The sequence below is a fragment of the Cervus canadensis genome, chromosome 2, assembly GCF_019320065.1.
Source record: "Cervus canadensis isolate Bull #8, Minnesota chromosome 2, ASM1932006v1, whole genome shotgun sequence".
NCBI classification, from domain to species: Eukaryota; Metazoa; Chordata; class Mammalia; order Artiodactyla; family Cervidae; genus Cervus; species Cervus canadensis.
The window spans coordinates 56,419,420-56,440,785 of record NC_057387.1 but is presented as its reverse complement, the minus strand read 5'-3'; the positions used below and the strand labels follow the sequence as shown (position 1 = coordinate 56,440,785).

The following is a 21,366-nucleotide window of genomic DNA, read 5'->3' as shown; positions in this document are numbered from 1 at the left end:
ACTTCGTCAACAGTAATGATAAAGCAGTTAGAAGCAGTTCTTATTTAATTAGAGGAACCCAAGTAATGATGAGCAATAGATAAAATACATATATTGAAAGAACATGTACAAAACCAGTATTATTTTTGTGAAGTGTCTGGTATCAGAAAGACTTAGGGAGGGGGAGATAGATGCGGTGGGAGCGGGGGCAGGAAGCAGACGTAAAATGAGAAGAGGAAGCATAAGCAACACTTGTAAAAAGGGTTGTTAACTAATTCTAATATTTTGCTTTTTAAAACTTTCAAAATATTTTGAGTATTGGTTCTCTTCTTCTTCTCTTTCAAGTTCTCATTCTTTTCTCCAGTTTCCTTTAATGGCTTTTTCTCCCTTTGGGGCCTTTTCCTTTTTCTTTGTCTCCATCTTCTCCATACTGCTAAGCTCCGAGGTTCTGTGGTTAAGAAAGGGATGATATGAGAGGAGAGAATGAGAGTGTGACCAGAATTGGAGACTGAAACATTTACCTCCCTTGAGCCCTAGTTCTATAAGGATGTCTATATAACCTGGTAGAAATGATCACAGAACATGGCAGAAATGAAGACTTAGGAAAGAAAGTCCACCATTATAAAGTCCAGTCATGAAACGTGTTCAAACATGCACAGTCATTTGCTGCACCTCCATATATTCCACCATCTGGATCTGATATTACATAAAAGCATAACAGGAAGCACTGAATGCCAGAAGGTGTGCATGAAAGAGATGACTAAGAACAACATCTTGCCAGTGACCCAAAATCCAGTGTTTAAGATGGACGGGTTGTTGTCCATACATTCTTGGAAAGCCAAGAAGTGTGGCTTTCCAGAGTTGTTTCAAATGATTTCACATTTCAAAATGCATGAAAATTGTTCATCTTGTGAAATAGGCATAATCATTGCTGGCATTACAGGGACTTAAAAGGGCCACTATGTACCCAGGAAAACAACCCGATACATCTAATAATAAATGTACACTCTCCATCCACAAGTAAAGTATAAAATGAAACAAAATACACAAACAGAAAAAATAAAGAATGCTAATGAAGATATCTTGAAAGGTAACCACCAGAGGTTTCCCAGGTAGGGCTACCCCAGGTACGGCTACTGGTAAAGAACCCACCTGCTAATGCAGGAGACATGAGACATGGGTTTGATCCTGGGTTTGGAAGATCCCCTGGAGGAGGGCATGGCAACTCACTCCAGTATTCTTGCTTGGAGAATCTCATGGACAGAGCCTGGTGGGCTACAGTCCATGGTGTCGCAAAGAGTTGGACACAACTGAAGCGACAGCATACACACCATTATTTTTATTATTAAGCTACTGGAATATTTTGAAGTGTTAATTGCCTTTCTTTTCCTCCTTTGTGTCTTTTTATTTTTCTTCCACCTTCAACATGCTTCCCAATCCAGGCACATAGAAATGATACATTTATTGCCTCCAAGTAGTTTTGGGACAAGACAGAAAGTAGAAGATGGCAGCAAATCATTTTCATCATTCTTCCAGGATCTTAAGAGAACACAGTGGTTTTGTGAAGGGGACGTACGTTTCTTGCTGAACATCGAAAAAGTGTCTTGGCTAAAAATAAAAAGGGAAGAAGACTGTCATAAATAGACTCCCTCTGATCTAGGTTGGCGGCTGAGGGGAGAAGAGAGAGAGGGGGAGGCTTGCAGATTCTGAGAGCAAAGTAGACCTGAGCCCATGCCCTACCAGAATACTAGTGCAGCAGTGAGACCCAGAGAGAAACGGCTGCCTGCTGTGTCTTGGCTGGGAGAGCACAACCACCTAAGTACAAAATTTTCAGCTAAAGTCCACAGGTAAAGGTAAAGCAGATGATTCCCACAGGTGATGTATAAATTAAGGTTTTTAGCTTGGCAGCATATTGCACCTGGTTTGAGCAAGAAAAGAATGTATTGCCTTAAAAGTGGAATTTATTGGAAGGTTATAGGGAAGTTCAGGTTTTCCAGATGGTGCTAGTGGTAAAGAACCCGCCTGCCAACGCAGGAGAATGAGGGATGTGGGTTCAATTCTAGGTTGGGAAGATCTGGAGGAGGGCATGGCAACGCACTCCAGTATTCTTGCCCGGAGAATCCCATGGACAGAGGAATCTGGCAGGCCACAGTTCATAGGGTCACAAACAGTCTGATATGACTGAACCGACTTAGCATGCACACATGCACAGAGGGAAGTTCAAGGAACCAAAAGCAATTTGGGAAGATCTAGCTTCAGAAGGGGAAGATTGAAGTAATTTTGATGACCTGAGTAACAGGAAGTATGGGCTTCCTTCAGGGTGCTGACACCAAGTTCATCAGCTACAATTTTTTCCCATCCTGAGTCACTCCTCACAAAATTTAAATTCCAGGAAGAGCTGGATGAAACTTACTTAGATCCCTTTTCAGCTAAGGAGGGTAGAATAACTTGTCTGATACTTGCAGGAGATGGTAGGTATTAGAAGGGTTAATACCTGAAAGGAAAATTTAACTGCTGTTACAAAGAATGACAGAAAGAATGGATGCTGGGCAGGCATAAATAATATATGCGAACTATGGTGCCAACTTTATATATACATAAATCTCCTATGGTTGATCACTTTTTTAAAAAAGTATTTATTTATTTGATTGTACTGGGTCTTAGGCGGGGCATGAGGGATCTAGTTCCCTGACCAAGGATAGAACCTGGGCCCCCTGTGTTGGGAGTATGGAGTCTCAGCCACTGGACCACCAGCGAAGTCCCCTGGTTGATTACTTTTTGATACATTGCTTATTTATAATAATCAACTGGAAGAAGTTGAGGTTCAATTTTTTTGGGTATTAATCATGTCACTCTCCTGTTTACAAGTATTCACTGACCCCTCATTCTCTCCAATTCCTTTATATTCTTCCAGTCCTTGCCTATCCCTCCAGCTTCATCCTCAGTCCCCTTCCTTCAGCACTGTACATTCCCATAATACTAAGGGACATGCAGTTCCTTGAATACATTATCTTATTTCGTATCCACAAGTTTTTACACATGCTACTCCCATTACTTGGAATGACCATCCCTATTCCTTGTCTGCCTGCAGAGTCTACTCACCCAAATCAAACATTTCCTCTTTAGGGATATCTTTTTCTCCCTAATATCCTTTCCCCATCACTTCTCTTCATCATGGTATCCCCAAATAAATTCATTTTTCTACTGCAATTATTTGCTCATATATTTGCCTCACCTATAGATACATGAGCTTTTAGGAGTAGATTCTGAATAAACAGTGTTGAATTGGGACTTCCTTGGTGGTCCAGTGGTTAAGACTTCACCTTCCAATGCAGGGGACTCAGGTTCAATACCTAGCTGGGGAGCTAAGATCCCACATGCTTCAGGGTCAAAAAACCAAAACACAAAACAGAAGCAATATTGTAACAAATTCAACAAAGACTTAAAAAAAAAGAAACGATACACACAGACACACACAAATCTTTAAAAAAAAAAACTTGTTGAATATATTAGTGAATTTTCCAATCATATACCAATATTCACCCAGGGCTCACTCTGCTTGGAGTTATGTAGAGGAGATGTATTAGGGATTCATACAGAATGTTTACTACCACATTAATTCCCTGTCAGGGGTATGCAGTCGGGAAGGAAAAGTGTTCTAGGCAAGACACAGGTTTTCATTAGAATCTCTGGATATTCACTATTCCTTAATTCCCATGTCTACTTGAGAGCACAATGCACCATTTCCTGCCTATTTTATTTGCTGATATTACTTTTGCAAATTTTGTCTTCATTTCATTTCTGTAATGGTAAAGTTCATACTCCAAATTATTTATAAATTACTAATGAAATACTGGTTTTATATTTCACTGTACAGCACCGTCCCCTAACAGCATGGGTGCAGGAGCCAGATTGCCTGGGTGTTAATCCTGGCACTCTGGGCCAGGTCACCCGACATCCTGGTCAGGTGACTCTGGGCCAGACTATTCAAACTCTGTGCCTCAGGCACCTAATCAATAAAAGTAAGGTCCATAATAGTACCCAACACATTGAATCACTGAGAGGGTTAAATGGGTCACAGATGTAAAGCACTTAGAACATTGGTTGGCAGGTAAAAAGTGCTAAATAAATGTTAGCCACCATTCTTATGAAATAAAATGTATACCCTACCATAGAATCACATTTTTTTGTCATTAAAATAATACAGTACATGAGAAGTATAATTACAGGGAGCATTCAGAAAACATGAATTTATTTCTATCACAGTAGGATTCAGGTTCTTTGGTATAATAATCAGGACACAAGAAACAGTTCAAAACCACTGCAATAGAGAATGACCCTTAAGGAGCTAATGAATGAATGGAGGAAACAGGGTAATATGCAGACGTGCTAACTCACCTCAGCCGTGTCTGACTCTTTGTGATCCCATGGGTTGTAGCCTGCCAGGCTCCTCTGTCCATGGGATTCTCCAGGCAAGAATACTACAGTGAGTTACCATGGCCTCCGTCAGGGAATCTTCCCGACCCAGGAATCTCCTGTGGCTCTTGCATTGGCAAGCAGGTTCTTTACCACTAGCGCCATCTAGGAAGCCCAAAATAGGGTAAACAGAAATCCAAACCCACTCAGGGATGCTTCCTCACACAAGAGTTTAGTGACAGGGAAATAACCAAATAGGAGTCCATGAGATTACTTAATCTGAAGTGGCTAAGAGAGGAAGGGGTTGCCTCTAGTTGGGAGAATTTACTATGAAACTGACCTTTGTTAAAGGAAATTTAAATAACTTATCTATTCACTGTAAATCCAGTTGAAATGAAGTTGGTACCATATAAAACTGGCTTTCCTAGCTTTCTAAACATGCTGGTCACTCAGTAAGATTTATGTAATGAAATATGTTATAATCTTGTTCAGGAGTTTCCAAATTGTCACACATTTATATGACAAGATGCTTGGAGAGCCAAACATTTCTGTAGTTTGTGCTTACTACAAATTGATTAAGGACACTGTATGTTTTTATAGTCATGAAAATAAGCATTGGCCCTAATGTCAAGGACAGTCAAGCTTTAAGACAACTTAAATCACTAAAATACTTTCCCTCCTCACTGATCTCTCAGAGTTTATCTTTTGATGGGATGTGTATTAATGAATAAAATCAGATTACTGGCTAGGGAAAAATAACTGTGCTATTTTGGCATGTCTGGAATAACATGTGAGGATGCCTTACTTGGTGAGTAAGATCCCTTACCCTGGAAAGTACAGTATAGAATGAATAGTATTCTATAGTATATCTATAGTATTCTATAATATTTATAGAATGAATGAATAAATGAGTACTAGAACAATCTTAATAGTTTATATGGACTAAAAGTGCTATATTCGTTAAACACATTTCTAAGTTTAGGAAGACTTCCATTTTTAATAAAGATGCCTAAGAATCAAGGCCATGACTCCTAAGTATTTGATATGACAATACAATCATCCTCTGGAAAAGATAACACACGGTATTTTCTTATCTAGAACATCAAACCTGAGCAATCTATGTTAGATGTTAGTTTCAAAACAATTGTAGCAATGTTTCTGTTAATTTGAAAGTGAAAGTATGAAAGTGTTAGTCGATCAGTCACGTCCAATTCTTTGCGATCCTATGGACTGTAGCCTGCCAGGTTCCTCTGTCCATACAATTCTCTAGGCAAGAATACTGGAGTGGGTTGCCATTTCCTTCTCCAGGGGATCTTCCTGACCCAGGGATCGAACCTGCGTCTTCTGCACTGGCAGACAGATTCTTTACCACCAGGAAAGTCATGTTAATTTGAAACAAAATATTAAATAGATGATATCTTTTATTAGCTATATACAGTACATTAGGTGCATCTTCATTTTGTACAATGCAAAAGGCACTAAATCTCCCCATGAATGGTGTGAAAGTAAAATCTTATTCAGGCATTTTAAAAAATAATTTTATTTATTTGTTTATTTTTGGCTACGCTGGGTCTTTGATGCTGCATGGACTTTTTTCTAGCTGCGAAGTGTGGGAGCTGCTCTCTAGCTGTGGTACGCCTCGGGCTTCTCTTTGTGGCGGCTTCTCCTGTTGTGCAGCATGGGCTCTAGGGCGCTCGGGCTTCAGTAGGTGCCGCACGTTAACTCAGAACTTGTGGCTCCCGGGTTCCATAGCTGTGATGCATGGGCTTAGTTGCTCTACTGCCATGTGGGATCTTCCCAGACCAGAAATCGAACCTGTGTCTCCTTCACTGGCAGGCAGACTCTTTACCACTGAGCCACCAGAGAAGCCCCTTATTCAGGTATCTGAAAACTATTTTGTTCCTGAGAAAGAAATCTGGAAGAGAAATTTTCCTGGCTTCTGACCAACAATTTTGTTATTGTGTCAACCAAATAATTTTCAATTGTCAGGAAATCATAAAGATAATTCTTTCCCACATTTTACAACTAGGAACTCCTGAGGTTAAATCTCTTTTTAGTTATAGATATGGGAAACAATACATCAAATATATATGAAATCTTGCTTAAATTCATTTTGCCAAAATTCTATCAAGCTGTATCATCTCCATAAGAGAAAACATGGTTTGAAATAATTAAATGAAAAACAAATATTGCTCTTACATTCACTGTTTGAAACTTCATGCATCTGCCTTTTACAGGATCCACATTTGACTTCATCAAGGGCTTTGTTCCTGAGAATTCACTGCAGAGTCAAGAAAAGAAAATGAGTTATATGCAGCTGTATGGGGTTGTGTTCAGTTAATCATTTACTCTAAGTCATATGGACCTAAAGGCATGACTCATGGTAAATTAAAAGAGCAACGGAATAATAATTCATAGCTTAATCTGGATGCTGTTTTAAATCTCTTTGAATTTCCATTTTCCCACTGGAAAAATGATGAAAATGCCTGCCTTGCATCTACTTATAGGAATTTTAGGAGGACTGAGATGCTATATCAGAAATACTTTGAGACTATCTAAGGTTAGTTGTATCATAATTCCTAGTATTTTTAAATAGCTTTGGTTTTTATTTTACATAGATACTAGTAAGGAAGACTGGGGAGATAATGGTTCCTTCTATTACAAGCCTTTTTTAGAATTTCTTCACACATATCAACGACCAGAACAATATTTGTGATCCTTGATTACTTTAAAAAACAAACACAATTTTTAATAAGCACAAAAGTTAAGAGTGGTAACTTTCTGTTCAGCTCAAAATTTATTTTAGAAATGATAACTTCACAACAAACTATTCACCTTCAGTCTTAAGGGTATTTCAAAAGGATGATTTAAATTTCTGATATTCTGGTTCCCACTGATGAATTCTCCATTTTGACAAGTTTTGATGAAGTCTATTCACTCTAGACAATTTATGCAAACCTAACTTGAATAGCTGATTTTGACTTTATCCCCTTGAGTTGCTAGAACTGCCCTGATTAAATTTTAAAATATAATTACAGGTAGCACATTGAGTCAGTCAGTTAGTCAGAGAAATCTGAGCTCTGAAAGCCTACTTCCTGTACCACACTGCATTAAGTGCTCTGGAGGAGGGCGGGGGTGGATGGGAACAGTCATCATGAAATGATTTAAGGATTATTATTAACACAACAGATCACCAAGCACAAAGTACTCAAGTGGAAACTCTATACACAAAAGTTCAAGAAATGGAGAATAAAAGAAGCACCTTTCCGGCTTTAACTGCCTGTCCTATATATTTAGTAAATGTGTTTTGTGACTGCTAGTAGCTTTGCTGGCATCCCAACAAAATAAATTAAACAACGTTGGTCTACTTAACAAATGGGCAATCTGTGTTGGTGGAGAGCAGTTCTTTAATTTATTTTACCTGGTAATATTGCTACAGCTTTACTCAGTGAAGGGCCAGGGAGACTTTTTTTTTTTAAACTTTTTATTCTGGAATAATGTTAGATTTACAGAAATGTTGCAAAAAATAATAGAGTGTTCCAGTATACCATTACCCAGTTTCCCTTAACGTTAGTATTTTTACATTGCCATAGTACATTTTTCAAACCTAAGAACCAACATTGGAAGGTTACTATTGACTAAACTGTGGAATTTATTCTAATTTCATTCATTTATACTAATACCTTTTTCTGTTTCAGGATTCAGTCCTTATACCCTACATTGCATTTAATAGGACTGTCTAATGTCTTACTACTAAGATTAAAAAAATCAACTGTTTCTGGGCAATGAGGCTAATCAGTCAAAATATTAATGTGGAGCAGTAATAAAAATAAACTGAGTGTTCAAGAGCCACCTGGGCACACCATAGTGTCAGATTCTTAACCTTAGCCAAGAAGTACGTATGATTTTGTAGGTAGTAATTAACCTCTTTTATTTACCTAAAGATGATTGTATCAAGACAAGCTCTACCATCATTTCTAGAGGACTCTTGGTCATTGTTGTTTGGTTATTGTTTTGGGGGCCTTTTTTTTTTTTAAATCCATGAGAAGATTTCGATAAAACTATTCTTTTGCTTTCACCTAGTATAAACACCTAGATTTTCCAAATGAAGACATGAGAAGAGGCTGACTTGGGTCCCAGTTAAGGAAACTTACCTTAGATACTAGAAAAACAAAACCTTAAGTAGTCTGCTAAACATCACTTCATGGGAAATAGATGGGGAGACTGGAAACAGTGGCTGACTTTATTTTTTTTAGCTCCAAAATCACTGCGGATGGTGATTGCAGCCATGAAATTAAAAGACGCTTACTCCTTGGAAGGAAAGTGATGACCAACCTAGATAGCATATTAAAAAGCAGAGACATTACTTTGCCAACAAAGGTCCATCTGGTCAAGGCTATGGGTTTTCCAGTGGTCATGTATGGATGTGAGAGTTGGACTGTGAAGAAAGCTGAACACCAAAAAATTGATGCTTTTGAACTGTGGTGTTGGAGAAGACTCTTGAGAGTCCCTTGGACTGCAAGGAGATCCAACCAGTCCATCCTGAAGGAGATCAGTCCTGGGTGTTCATTGGAAGGACTGATGCTGAAGCTGAAACTCCAATATTTTGGCCACCTCATACGAAGAGTTGCCTCATTGGAAAAGACCCTGATGCTGGGAGGGATTGGGGGCAGGAGGAGAAGGGGACAACAGAGGATGAGATGGTTGGATGGTATCACCAACTCGATGGACATGGGTTTGAGTAAACTCTGGGAGTTGGTGATGGACAGGGAGGCCTGGCGTGCTGCGATTCATGGGGTCGCAAAGAGTCAGACACGACTGAGCGACTGAACTGAACGGACTGAAACATGTATCAGAGGGCTTCCCTGATGGCTCAGTGGTAAAGAATCCTCTTGCCAATGCAAGAGACATGGGTTTGATCCCTGGGTAGGGAAGATCCCCTGGAGAAGGATCCCCTGGAGGTGGTTGCCACCCACTCCAGTATTCTTGCCTGGGAGAATCCCATAGACAGAGGAGCCAAGCGGGTTACAGTCCAGGAAGCCTCAAGGAGTTATACATAACTGAGCAACTGAACAAAAACAGAACATGTATTAGAAGATAATTATGAGTCAAGACCAATGGGTCTCTAACTTGGGCATGCACAAGGATTACCAGAGGGCTTGTTAAAATACAGATTTCTGACTTCCATCCCCAGAGTGTCCAACTCAGAGGGTCTGGGCTAGCCCAGGCATTTGCATACTAACAAGTTCACAGGTGTTGTGGACGCTGCTGGTCCTGGAGCTACACTTTGGGAGTTACTTTTGTTGACAGTCGTATGAAAGAAAAATAAAGCCACTTTGTTCTGATGAGGTACGTATAATCATAGGTCCCTGGATTTATCTGTTGCCTACCAGCTCGATAAGGGATCTGTTAAATCTCACTTCATGTCTGTGTGAGGACTAAGTTAGAAAAACAAAACAAAGATATGAGCTTTCCACTGCAGTTCTCACAAGTCTATCTTCCCTTCAATCAATTCCATCATTTTAAAAATATTTTTTGACAATAATAAAATATTATTACAAACCAACCATAAATTTTTGGCCTGAAACAAGGCCTCTGATTGATCACTGAAACTTAATAGGGCTGGGGGATGAAACACACATCTTCAGCAGTGTTTCTGAAACTTTGCTGTGTTTATGGATCACCTAAGGATCTTTCAGGTGGTCTAGGTGTGGACCCTGAGAGTCTGCATTTCTATCAAGCTTCCAGATGATGCATTGCTGCTGATCGTGGATCATACTTCAGGTTACATATATGCCTTTTGATGGTTTTAGCAAATACAAGATGTTCTAGCATCTACTGCTCCCTGGAGAATCTTGGAACTTCCTAGCAATGCTCTGTCATAGAAATAGTTCTTTGGGTGCCTGATTCACTTTGCTGTACAGCAGAAAGTAACACAACAATGTAAAGCACCTACACTCTAATTTAAAAAGAAAAAACAAACAAAAAAAGAAATAATGCCTTTGATGAAGGCAAGTTTTGGAACATACAAATCTGCATCCTGAACCCAAGTCTTAGGAATAAAGGGATAATTGTAGGGAAACTAAGTCAACAAAATCTCCCTGGAGTGCACTGGTACCTGGTGGAAACTTCCTGAATCTGGTCACTTACTGAGGGGTCCCTTATCTTTAATCTCTATTTTTTTACCCTAGTTAATCTAGTAAGTAGGAGTGATCTAGGGGAAAAGTACAGAAGAGTATAATCCAGTTTTGCAGTTTCTGCCCAGGTCACTGCCATGAATGCTCATCTCATGAACATGTCTTCAGTTCCTGAGACTGTTCTTCCATCTCCTTAACTCTCTCTGTCTCAGAGGTCCTCCTGGCTCTTGTGATGGAATTCCCAGGAAAGCTACTGACTTTTGTTATTCCACCTAAATGAAGTTTTAGCCAATGATCAACAATATATAAGACCTTTTCAGACCTTATCATCCCTGTTAGAATGTAAAGGATAAAGGATAAGGGGCCTTTTATATCTATTTCATCTGGTTGCTATAGAGAAAAAAAAAGGAAGCTTCAGAAAAATTGAAATGGTTTGCTGATTGCATCCAGAAGAGGAAGACAGGCTATGAGAATGCATTCTTTTCCATAGTGGGTTGGAAGAGAAACCTTAGTCAGAATCAACTAACAGTATAAACTGTGGCTCATGCATCCTGAACAAGTGAATAGGGTAGAAGGACACCCACAAAGCCCCCCTCAGAATGCCTCCATAAGTAGACTCCCGGAATATACTCAGGTGAATGAAAAGGTGTCTCTAGCTAAATAATGGTGGCAATGGAAGAGTCAGGCAACCTTCAGAGTTCCACAGATGAGAAAAGGTAACAGTGAGATGGCCTAGCCCTGGGTAGTATACATCAACAAAAGGCTCTCACTACTCACAAGTCTCCTAATTCCCTGCTTCTATCCCTGCATTGCATTATGGGCACTACCATCAGTAACCTGAAGCCAAAAGAAACCCCTATTCAAAAAAAGCAGAACTTCAGAAAACTGTTCACTACTGTTAAGCTTGACAACTTACTAGTACCAGAAGACTTCTCTGATGAGACTAGTAGTGATTTTAACATTGTAATTTTTTTGATACTGTATAAAGAGTGTGTCAACTTATAGAAGAAATGCATAACTCAGTGAACCACTATTTTTCAGATGACCAATGAATGCATGATGTTACAAAATCATGCATCAGTAAAAGATCCATTCAAAATGCAAAACAGACCAATAGATTTTAAGGTAATAGAACATAAAGAGTTTGTTGATATGATTTTAGATTATACGGTGCAATTAATCTTTAAAATTAAGGGTTTTTCCTGATAGCTCAGTTGGTAAAGAATCCTCCTGCAATGCAGGAGACCCTGGTTCCATTCCTGGGTTGGGAAGATCACTGGAGAAGGGATAGACTACCCACACTGGTATTCTTGGGCTTCCCTTGTGGCTCAGCTGGTACAGAACCTACCTGTAATGCGGGAGACCTGGGTTTGATCCTTGGGTTGGGAAGATCCCCTGGAGAAGGGAAAGGCTACCCACTCCAGTACTCTTGCCTGGAGAATTCCATGGACTACATAGTCCATGGGGTCGCAAAGAGTTGGACACAACTGAGCGACTTTCATTCACTTTCACTCTTTAAAAAACTTACTAGTCAAATATTAATGTAATATCAAAAAGAACATCCTTGGCTCTCTGCTAAAGTTCTTAAATACTCCTCCCTTTTCCAATCACAGACCTGTTTGAGGCTAGATTTTTCTTTATATTCTTTAACCAAAATGGTATGTCACAATATGTTAAACAGAGACATAGATACAAATACAGTATCTCCCATTAAGTCAGACATAAAAGAGATTTGCAAAGCATGTAAAATGTTAACTTCTCATTGGCCTTTTTGTTTGGAAAAATATAGTTATTTTCATGAAGTGTGTATATTACACATAATTGGTTTATTGTTATTATTTTTAAATAAATTTTTTCTAAGAAAACTGAAGAAATTAAAAATTTCTACATGGTAAATATTGATAGATATAAAGCATATAAACAAATGTTCTTTGGAGTTCCCAATAATTCTTTTTAAGCTTTTCATTTATTACAAAAAAATTTCCCAATAATTTTTAAGGATAAAAGCTTGAAAACTGCTAACCTAAGCTATGGGTTTCCTTTGTGGCTCAGCTGGGCCCACAGTGTGGGAGACCTGGGTTTGATTCCTGGGTTGGGAAGATCCCCTGGAGAAGGGAAAGGCTAACCACACTTCAGTATTCTGGCCTGAAGAATTCCATGGACTGTAGAGTCCATGGGGTCACAAGGAGTCGGACACGACTGTGTGACTTTCACTCCACTTCACTTCATCCTAAGCTAAGGACTATGCTTCCATCAGCTTTCATTTTTAATATTATTTCTGATAATTATACAGAATGCTTGCTATATTTTGTTTGTGAAATGGTAACAGTAGAAAATATTTTATGTCACATTATAATTCTATGATAATGGAAAATTAGAACATAAATGTGGGGGAAAATAAACAGTATTGGTTGTAAACAATTGATATTTGTATCTCTGGTTTGGGTGATCGAATCACAACACATGGGTTAACATCTATGGAAAATATATTCTGAGCTACAAGTGACTTGCAAATACACCTCATCTGGTTCTTCAAAGATGTGAGAAGAAATTTGGTCTTGATTATAAAACATGGTGATGGTCATATAACCTCTCATACTCTGGGCATTTGATTCTGTACATGGGCTCTCCCCACTGGAATTCTTTGAAGGCAGGGAGTTGCTTTTTGTTTTTTAATTCTATAAATACATATATTAAAAAAGACAGAGGATCTGGCATTAAGTATGACTTAATAAATATTTGTTGAACGAGTGAATCAACAGAATACTAAATACTTAGATATACAAAAGTCCTGCCAGGCTGATGTTTAAATTTTATTTATGCTTGCTCCATAGTCAGAAATATCATCCAGAGGCACTGAACACCTTACAAAAATATAAATAAAAGCTTTTGTGATGAACTCAAACAACAAGAAATCACTTTAGGAGATGATATTTTAGTGAAACTGGATTTTTATTGTGCTGTTACTTTTCCCGGTAAGCATCAGAAATGTGTATCAAAGTTTCTGATATGGTGGAACTACATGCACTCTGCAAATATTAGCAGGCAGAAAAAAGAAAAAAACCCTGTTTAAGCAAACAGCCCACCTTAATGCTAAGGAGGCTACTCAGAAAATAAAGTAAGGACCGTCCTTCCATCCAACACCAGCATGGCCAAGTTTAGTGTCTACTGAAAAAACGTTTAAAGTCTCAAGGAAATTATTACAATCTATAAAGATTTACTTCTGGAAGAAAACTGCTGGTTTCCTAATATATTTCTGGTTTCTGGAAAGGCCAGAATATGCATTATGTCTATTTCATCGTGTGGAGTACATAGAGATGACAGTATTAACCATACAATTAATCTCCAGGTTTTCAGTGTTTGAGAAGTTAAACAGGTCTTGGATACCAGGGAAATATTCACAGATGAGACACTAGCTCTGTAATGGTTCTACTGTCCTGTCAAAAGAAAATTTGGAGCGCTTTACTTGATACAGGCATTTTATTGAGCAAGAAACACTGCTCAAAAACAGGGCAGTTTTGAGCTGAAACATGGTTAGAAGCTCAGCATGCAGCAGTGACAGCTGAGTTTAAAAAGCATGAATGTGGGAGCACTTGTGTGTGTGTGTGTGTGTGCGTGTGTGTGTGACTGGTTACTAGAAACTTACAGTCTTTTTATGGTAGCAGCACCGTGTAAGCTTAACTGTCTATAGCAATTCGCTGGGAAGCTATAAGGTCATACTGACCTGAAAAAAGCTGTTTTAGTTTTAGATCAGAGTCAGGCTTTGGGCAAATCTGGACAGTTTAAAAGTTTTGGTTATATAACTATGAGTGTTTGTCTAAAAGTTAATTCAAAATGGGGACTCTATTTTGGTTTTTCTTTAACTGTTAACAGACCAAATGGCATAATTCAAGCTCAGAAAGTGTTAGTTTATTACTTTGTGTTTCTCAAAGAGTTATAGCACATTGTAAACAAAAAATTTTTTATCCCTAAACCTTGTATTTCTTTTTCCTCATGCAATAGACTAATATTTTGTACTTATGGAATGATTTCTGTTATGTAAAGAGCATAAGTCATATTGTAAACACAGATCAAATTTTCTCAGCAGAATCTTAGGTTATATTTGTTTGGATCACTGAACTCATCTGGTGTCCATGTGTTATATTCCAGGGTATTCTGGAATATCATGTATATTTGTATTCTCAAATAACAAGTAAAAAAGTTATTAACTATCAAAATTAAATGTGTTATTTTAAAATAATGTATAGTCTATTAGGAGTAGGCCCTGCAAATAATAAACAATAAAGCAGTTACCCAAAAGAAGTGCATGGAAGAAATGGACCTCAAACTAAGGAGCACTCTACATTGAACACTACTGAATACTTACACTAGAATTCTGTTTTATCTTCTTCCAAACTGTAAGCTACTTGAGGGCAAGCATGATGTCTTTTTTCCTCAACAATATTTAGCTTAGCCTCTAGATCTAGAAGTAATAAAAATAACTAGTTAGCATTTATTGCATGTGTATGTTTCTTTAATGCACATTATCTGAAGAAACTATGTGGTAATATTAGCCCAGTTAACAGATGAAGAAAATGAGGCTCAGAGAGATTACTGATTTAACTGAGATTTTATATCATCTATGTGACTGAATCAAAATCTAAACACAGATCTGAACACAGAGCCCACTGTTTCCATACTTGCTCTCCCTATTCATTACAGTAGTATTAAACACACTTTTGCTGAATTGCTCAACACTTTTGTGATTTCTTCCAGATAAGAATTCTGATCATAGAAATAATTTTATTCAACTCATACAACTATCATTACCAACAAGCAAGGAAGGCAACAAGCAATGAAGGCAGCCTCTATAAACAGTTCTTGGTCTCATTTGTATGGCACCTCTAAATAAATAAAAACAGTTATCCATTTCAGGATTCTTTTATTTTTACAAGGAAAAAATGTACCATATGTAGAGAGACAGAAAATATTAAGACTAGAAGAGACTTCCAAAATATTTCAGTCTGTTTTTTAGATAAAGGTTGGTTTGTCTCCTCCTGCTGCCCCCCCGGCCAATTACAATCTGATTATTCGAAGCCAAGTAATATTTTTATGACTGCTTGAAGCCAAATCTGTAGGCTAGTGACTTTTTAGCTCCACACTATTTTTTCCTTTTTATTGTATTGTATAATTCAAATCCAGTTTTGGATCTAAACAGACAGGTTTTTTTTTCTAATCACAATTCTAGACTTGTAGCTTGGTAGAAGGTTTTGGTGGGGCTTGTATTCTAAAATACAATTTTGATATCTTTAATATCCTGTTTAAAAGAACTTGAAAAGGTGAAAATGAAGGATGGAAACCAAAATATTAGACTAGCAAAACACCCAATGTCAATATTGAAACATATAACTTGAAATTAAGGTAATTTCTGGAAAATCAACTGCTGACAGTAAACCAAAAAGAATTGTTTAGAGGTCATTTTCCTAAAATTAGAATGAGGAATATAGCAAAATTTTTTTTTTTAATTTTTTTATTAGTTGGAGGCTAATTACTTCACAACATTTCAGTGGGTTTTGTCATACATTGATATGAATCAGCCATATATAGCAAAATTTAATCACTGGGAAAACGTTCGCTTTCATGACACACTACTCTCTTGATTTTCCCTTCTCATTCTCCTTTACTAGGTCCTCCTTTTCTTTCCAGCTCTTCATGTGAGACTGCTTCAGGGTTCAGTTCATCATTCTCTTTTCTATTTCAGTTCTTTATCTACACTCACTATAATAGTTTGAATTACTATCCATTAGCTGATGACTCCCCAGTTCTGATCTCCAGCCCATACCTCTCTCTCCAACCATCCAGTCATTCAGTCAAAAATCCTGGAGTAATCTGTGACTCTTCTCTTTCTCTTATGCCTTTCATTCAATTGTCAGGAATTGTACCTGCCAAAACAATCTGTTCACTTCTTACCACCTCCACTAGTACCACCGGTTCAAGACATTCATTTTTTCCCTCCTATCACTTTCCCTCCCCTACAGTCTACTCGCAGAAGAGTCTGAGTGATGCTTTTAAAATGTCATCACACCATTCCTTTACTCAAAATCTTCCAAGAAATCTGCATCTCATGTAAAAGCCAAAGCCCTTACAAAATCTTACACAATCTGTCACCCTAACCTCCCATGCCCACTCCCGCCCACCTTTACTCTCCTCTCTCATTGACCTCTGGCTTCAGTGAAGTTTTCTGAACAAGCCAGGCTCGCTACTGACTGAAGCCTTGGAGCTGAATGTTTCCTTGGCCTGGACAGCTTTTCTCCTAGATAAAAAGCTTTGCTTTTCTCATATTAACAGCTCTTCCCCCAGATAACCGCACTGTATGCTCCATTTGTTGTTACTGTTCAGCCAATAAGTGGTGTTCCACTCTTTTCGGACCGCCATGGACTGTAACGCACCAGGCTCCTCTGTCCATTTGAATTCTGGGGCAAGAATACTGGAGTGGGTTGCCATTTCCTTCTCCAGGGTATCTTCCGGACTCAGGAATGGAACCGGGGTCTCCTGCATTGCAGCCAAGTTCGTTACCCCTAAACCACCAGGGAAACCCATATGCCCTTCAAATCTCTGCTCAATAATTAAGACCACTCTCAGAATCCTATTTAAGAGCTATAACCCGCCCCTTTATCCCCTCATCTTTTTTTATCCTGTTCTATTTTTACAACACCATGCATATTTAATAGCTTACCATAGTAATTATTTGGGAGATCATTTTAGTTTCTAGTACAATGTAAACTCTATAAAGACTGTTTTGTACTTAGGCCATAGTGGCTCAGTGGTAAGGAATCCGCCTGCAATGCAGGAGACCCAGGTTCTATCCCTGGGTGGGGAAGATCCCCTGGAGAAGTAAATAGCAATCCACTCCGGTATTCTTGCCTGGAGAATTCCATGGATAGGGGAGCCTGGCAGGCTACATACAGCCCATGAGGTCCCACAGAGTCCGACAGGACTGAGCAACTAACATTTAGGTTTGAAGGGCTCCCACATGAATAACAGTCAATAATGGATTTCAGCAACTCATTTCACAGTTCACACGCCTGGGCAAGCTCCGTTTACTCTCCTCAAGCCTAAATTTCAGCACCTCCTTAAACTGATAGAACTCAGCAAACATACACTTTGCTTTAAGAACTTCCCGACCCGGAAATAAAAGCTTAAGGACGGGGTGGGAAGAGGAAGCTACTTCCGTTTCCGTACAGACCACAAAGAGCAAAAATACCATGGCGAAGGCCGGAGATAAGAGCGGAGGCAGCGGGAAGAAAGGCCTGAAACGCAAAGCCGCTCCTGAAGCAGCTCAGGAGGCTGCAGTCGGTGAGGATGGGACGACGGAAAGCGGGGTCCAACCCCCAACGACGGCCGCCTTTCCTCCAGGATTCAGCATTTCGGAAATTAAGAACAAACAGCGGCGACACTTAATGTTCACGCGGTGGAAACAGCAACAGCGGAAGGTATGAGGCGGCGGAGTCGCCAGGGCGCGTGCGCGGTGTCGCTCTCGAGCCAGTGGGCGGGCTGGATGATGCACATGCGTGGTCACCCCTGCCCGGGTCGCATGCGGCGTTTATTAATCCGGAAGGGGTAGGGGCCAAGCAACCCTGCCCTGGTTCTTGCACCCTCATTTTTACCACACTCTCGGCTCAGCTCTCCGTCTGAGCAGCAAGGATTGCTTTCCTTGTCAGCTCTGTTGTCCTCGGTTGCGAAAGAAAGCAAGAAGCCTTGCTCTCCTAGTATTAAAAATTACTTTCCTGCCTGACTCCTCTGCGCCGCCCCCCACCCACCCCCGCCAGACTTAGAAGGCAAAAATCTCCGTCTCCGATTTACCCCGTCAACCTAACGTTGGCTAATGCCTAAAATCTGCAGTACAGGCAGTACAAACATCCAAAATGATCCTTCTCTGATTGCTGTAGCCGCTCTTACCGAAGTTAGACTGTAAAGTTCCTAGAAATTGGATTTACTCTTTCCCGCATGTCCTTATACCAGTCTAGGTGGTAAGCACATAGAAAGAGATAAAGCCCAAAGTCATAGTGCTCTTTTGTGATTAAATTACGCTTGGAAGCAAGTTGCTTATTGCATATGGCGAAAATTCATACACAATATTCTTTTTACTTGCCTGCTGCCTCTTGCTAGACTTGTTAAGGCCCTGCACGGTGTCTTATTTGTCGTAGGTGACAAAGTGCTATTGGAGTACCTGGAAGGACAAAAAACCCATTTTGTGGCGCAAGTATCGGGGAAGGGTGTCCTAGATGTCTTGGGTCTGTAATTTCTAATCAGAGACCTGGTGGATTGAGGATCAACAGGCGCTAGGGAGAAGAAATTTTTTATTTTATATAGTGTGTCAAGTATCCTGTTCTGAAGTCCCCAGAAGTTACAGATTTACAGTAACATCCTCCAGATTCTGAATAATAAAAGCATATTCTGATTATAAAATGTTTGAATAACTAGTAATGGATTTATTGTAACCAGTGTGAAAACTCTCATTATTTTTAGCACTTTTCAAGAGAAGCCACCAGAATAGCCATAAGTTTTCTTTAGGTTGCAACTTGTTAGGAATGCAAAATAACAAAAGCTTGTTAACTTACTTAGTATACATTTTGCACTTTCATTTTATTTGAGGCTTTAGAGTAAAAGATAAAGCTAATGAAATTTTAAATATTCAAACTTGTCAATTTAGATTATTTTGAGAGAGCAAGATCATCTGGTTTACAGTTACTTAGGTGTGAACATCTAAGTCTGGATGTTTATTTTAATTCAGTTCTAAGACTGGTCAGTTTAAATATTCATAGCATTAGTAATTTCATTATGTGTTTGCTATGTAACTAGTAGTTTTTCAGTATTGTTCTTTTCTTTTTTAAATCCTTTAGGAAAAGTTGGCAGCTAAGAAAAAACTTAAAAAAGAGAGAGAAGCTCTTGGTGATAAGGTAAATAAAATTTTTAGTCCTCTGCTTTATATCTTGTATTAAGGAATGTTCCCTGATATTTACATTGAATCACTTTATTTTAAAATTTATTATGAAATATTTTGAATGTTTAAAATGATATAAAAACAATACAGCACACCCCTTTCTATCCTTTACTCAAGAAATTATGCATTAGTAAATAGTGTTCAAGTCTCTTGTGTGGTATTTTCTGATTGCTTTCCCCTCCAAAGACAACCACTCATTGGGACTTCCCTGGCAGTCCAGTGGTTAAGATTCCACACTTCCCCTGCAGGAGGCAAGGGTTTAATCCTCGATTGATTGGGGAACTAAGATCCCTTTTGTCTCGAAGCAGGGTCAAAAAAAAAGACAATAACTCATGAAATTGCTTTTTATTATTGCCATGCACTTTATTTGTTTCCTTTATTATATTTGTGTGCATAAACAGTAAATACAGTAGTAGTGGTATTTTGCATGTTTTCAGAATTTCAAAGTGGTGTGTATACTTCCAGCTTGCTTATTTTACTTAACTTCATGTGTTTGAGAAGCAGAGACACATTATCCCTGACTGGGAATGGAGAAGCTCCCCACCATAGGCCTGTAGCTGGAGTTCTTCAGACTTGAAGCAAAGGCGTTTTGTTATGCTAGGCTGAAGAAGGGCATGATAGAGCCTCTTCGGTTGTAGGGTTGGGATGTGTGAGACTGAGAGCTGACAGAGAGTATAACCTGTGAAGAGTGAGAATGGGGAGTAGGAGGAACGTGAGACACCTGAGTGGATTGTGGCAAAGAAGAGAGCATCAAGAAAGGATTTAGCTGTTTTGTGATACTGACAAAAAGTGAAATCTTTCTATTGAAAAATTTTAAAAGAACTATTGAATGCTTCTGCATTATTGCACAGCTAAGTCATTTTCATTTTATTTATAGTTCTAGGTTGTGTTTTATACTTGCAAAATTTTAAAAACGTTCAACTACCCCCTCCTCCCATCTTTTACTTAAGATGGAGTACCAAGTAATAATAAGCGTTTTTGAGGAAGGGAAAAATACAGACTATATACATATAGTGTATACAAACTAAATACTACTTTTTCATGAATTCTCTTGAATGGTATTAGATTAAATCACAGGCAATTCCAACATTAAGACTGTTTTCACCTGCAAAATCCTATCAGGCAGTGTTAGTCTCTTTTTAACTCAATAATCAGTTAGTTACAGCAAATTAATATGCTGATCACCATTTGAAAATATCACCATTCTTGTTTTTGGATTGATAGATGATCTAGAACTGCCTCTTTTTAAAACATTACTTAAAACTTAATATTCATTTCATAAAATAATACAAAAGAATTCCTAAATAGTTTGTCAGGTCATATTCATCTCTGTTAGTGTACGTATATTTTAGATTAGTTTTAATCAGTGTATGGTTATGGTTTTGTGTTCTTGCTCCTTAAAATTTCATTTACACAATTTCTTGATCTAAGCTGAGTGTATGTGATTGCTCATGCTAACGGTATTCCATTAAGTTGGCACTGCCATAGTCATTATCTTGTTGTTGGGCATTTGCCCTGTTTACTGTTCATTTCCACTAACCATAGTGATTATACATATTTCTTTGTATAAATTGCTCCCCTTTTCATTCCTTACCATAAATTCTCTAAACTAGAATTATTAGTTCAGCAGAAAGATACAGATTTGTAGCCTTTGTTAGATATTTCTGAATAGCTTTCTGAAAGTATTCGAACAAAGCTACCTAAATGTGTACCTTTGTAATTTTTCTGTTATGTTTGATATTTTTCATCTTTTTGAATAATCATCTTGAATTCTGTCTTCTCTTTCTGCTACTTTTGCCTGGTTTTAAGCCATTTTATCCTGTCAGCAATTCTTCCAGTAAGTGCTTGTGT

General features: G+C 38.5%; 1 protein-coding gene and 1 long non-coding RNA gene across 4 annotated transcripts in view; one reads left to right on the top strand and one right to left on the bottom strand.

Moving 5' to 3' along the window:
• Positions 1 to 1,205: 1,205 nt before the first annotated feature.
• Positions 1,206 to 17,913, bottom strand: LOC122436769. 3 transcript variants are annotated; one of them, XR_006268114.1, is made up of 4 exons: positions 17,776 to 17,913; positions 14,899 to 14,994; positions 6,595 to 6,676; positions 1,206 to 1,587 (listed from the first exon to the last, which is right to left on the bottom strand). It is a non-coding gene; the product is annotated as an uncharacterized LOC122436769 (long non-coding RNA). The 3 variants fall into 3 exon arrangements; XR_006268115.1 differs by lacking the exon at positions 1,206 to 1,587 and adding an exon at positions 4,536 to 4,560; XR_006268113.1 differs by lacking the exon at positions 1,206 to 1,587 and adding an exon at positions 5,919 to 6,310.
• RPF1 (ribosome production factor 1 homolog) overlaps positions 17,750 to 21,366 on the top strand; it is a 16,797-nt gene continuing 13,180 nt past the window's right edge. The window contains exons 1-2 of the mRNA XM_043460836.1: positions 17,750 to 18,004; positions 19,415 to 19,471. Coding sequence (XP_043316771.1) covers positions 17,777 to 18,004; positions 19,415 to 19,471 — 285 coding nt within the window. The 5' untranslated portion in view covers positions 17,750 to 17,776. The remainder of the gene's footprint in view (positions 18,005 to 19,414; positions 19,472 to 21,366) is intronic.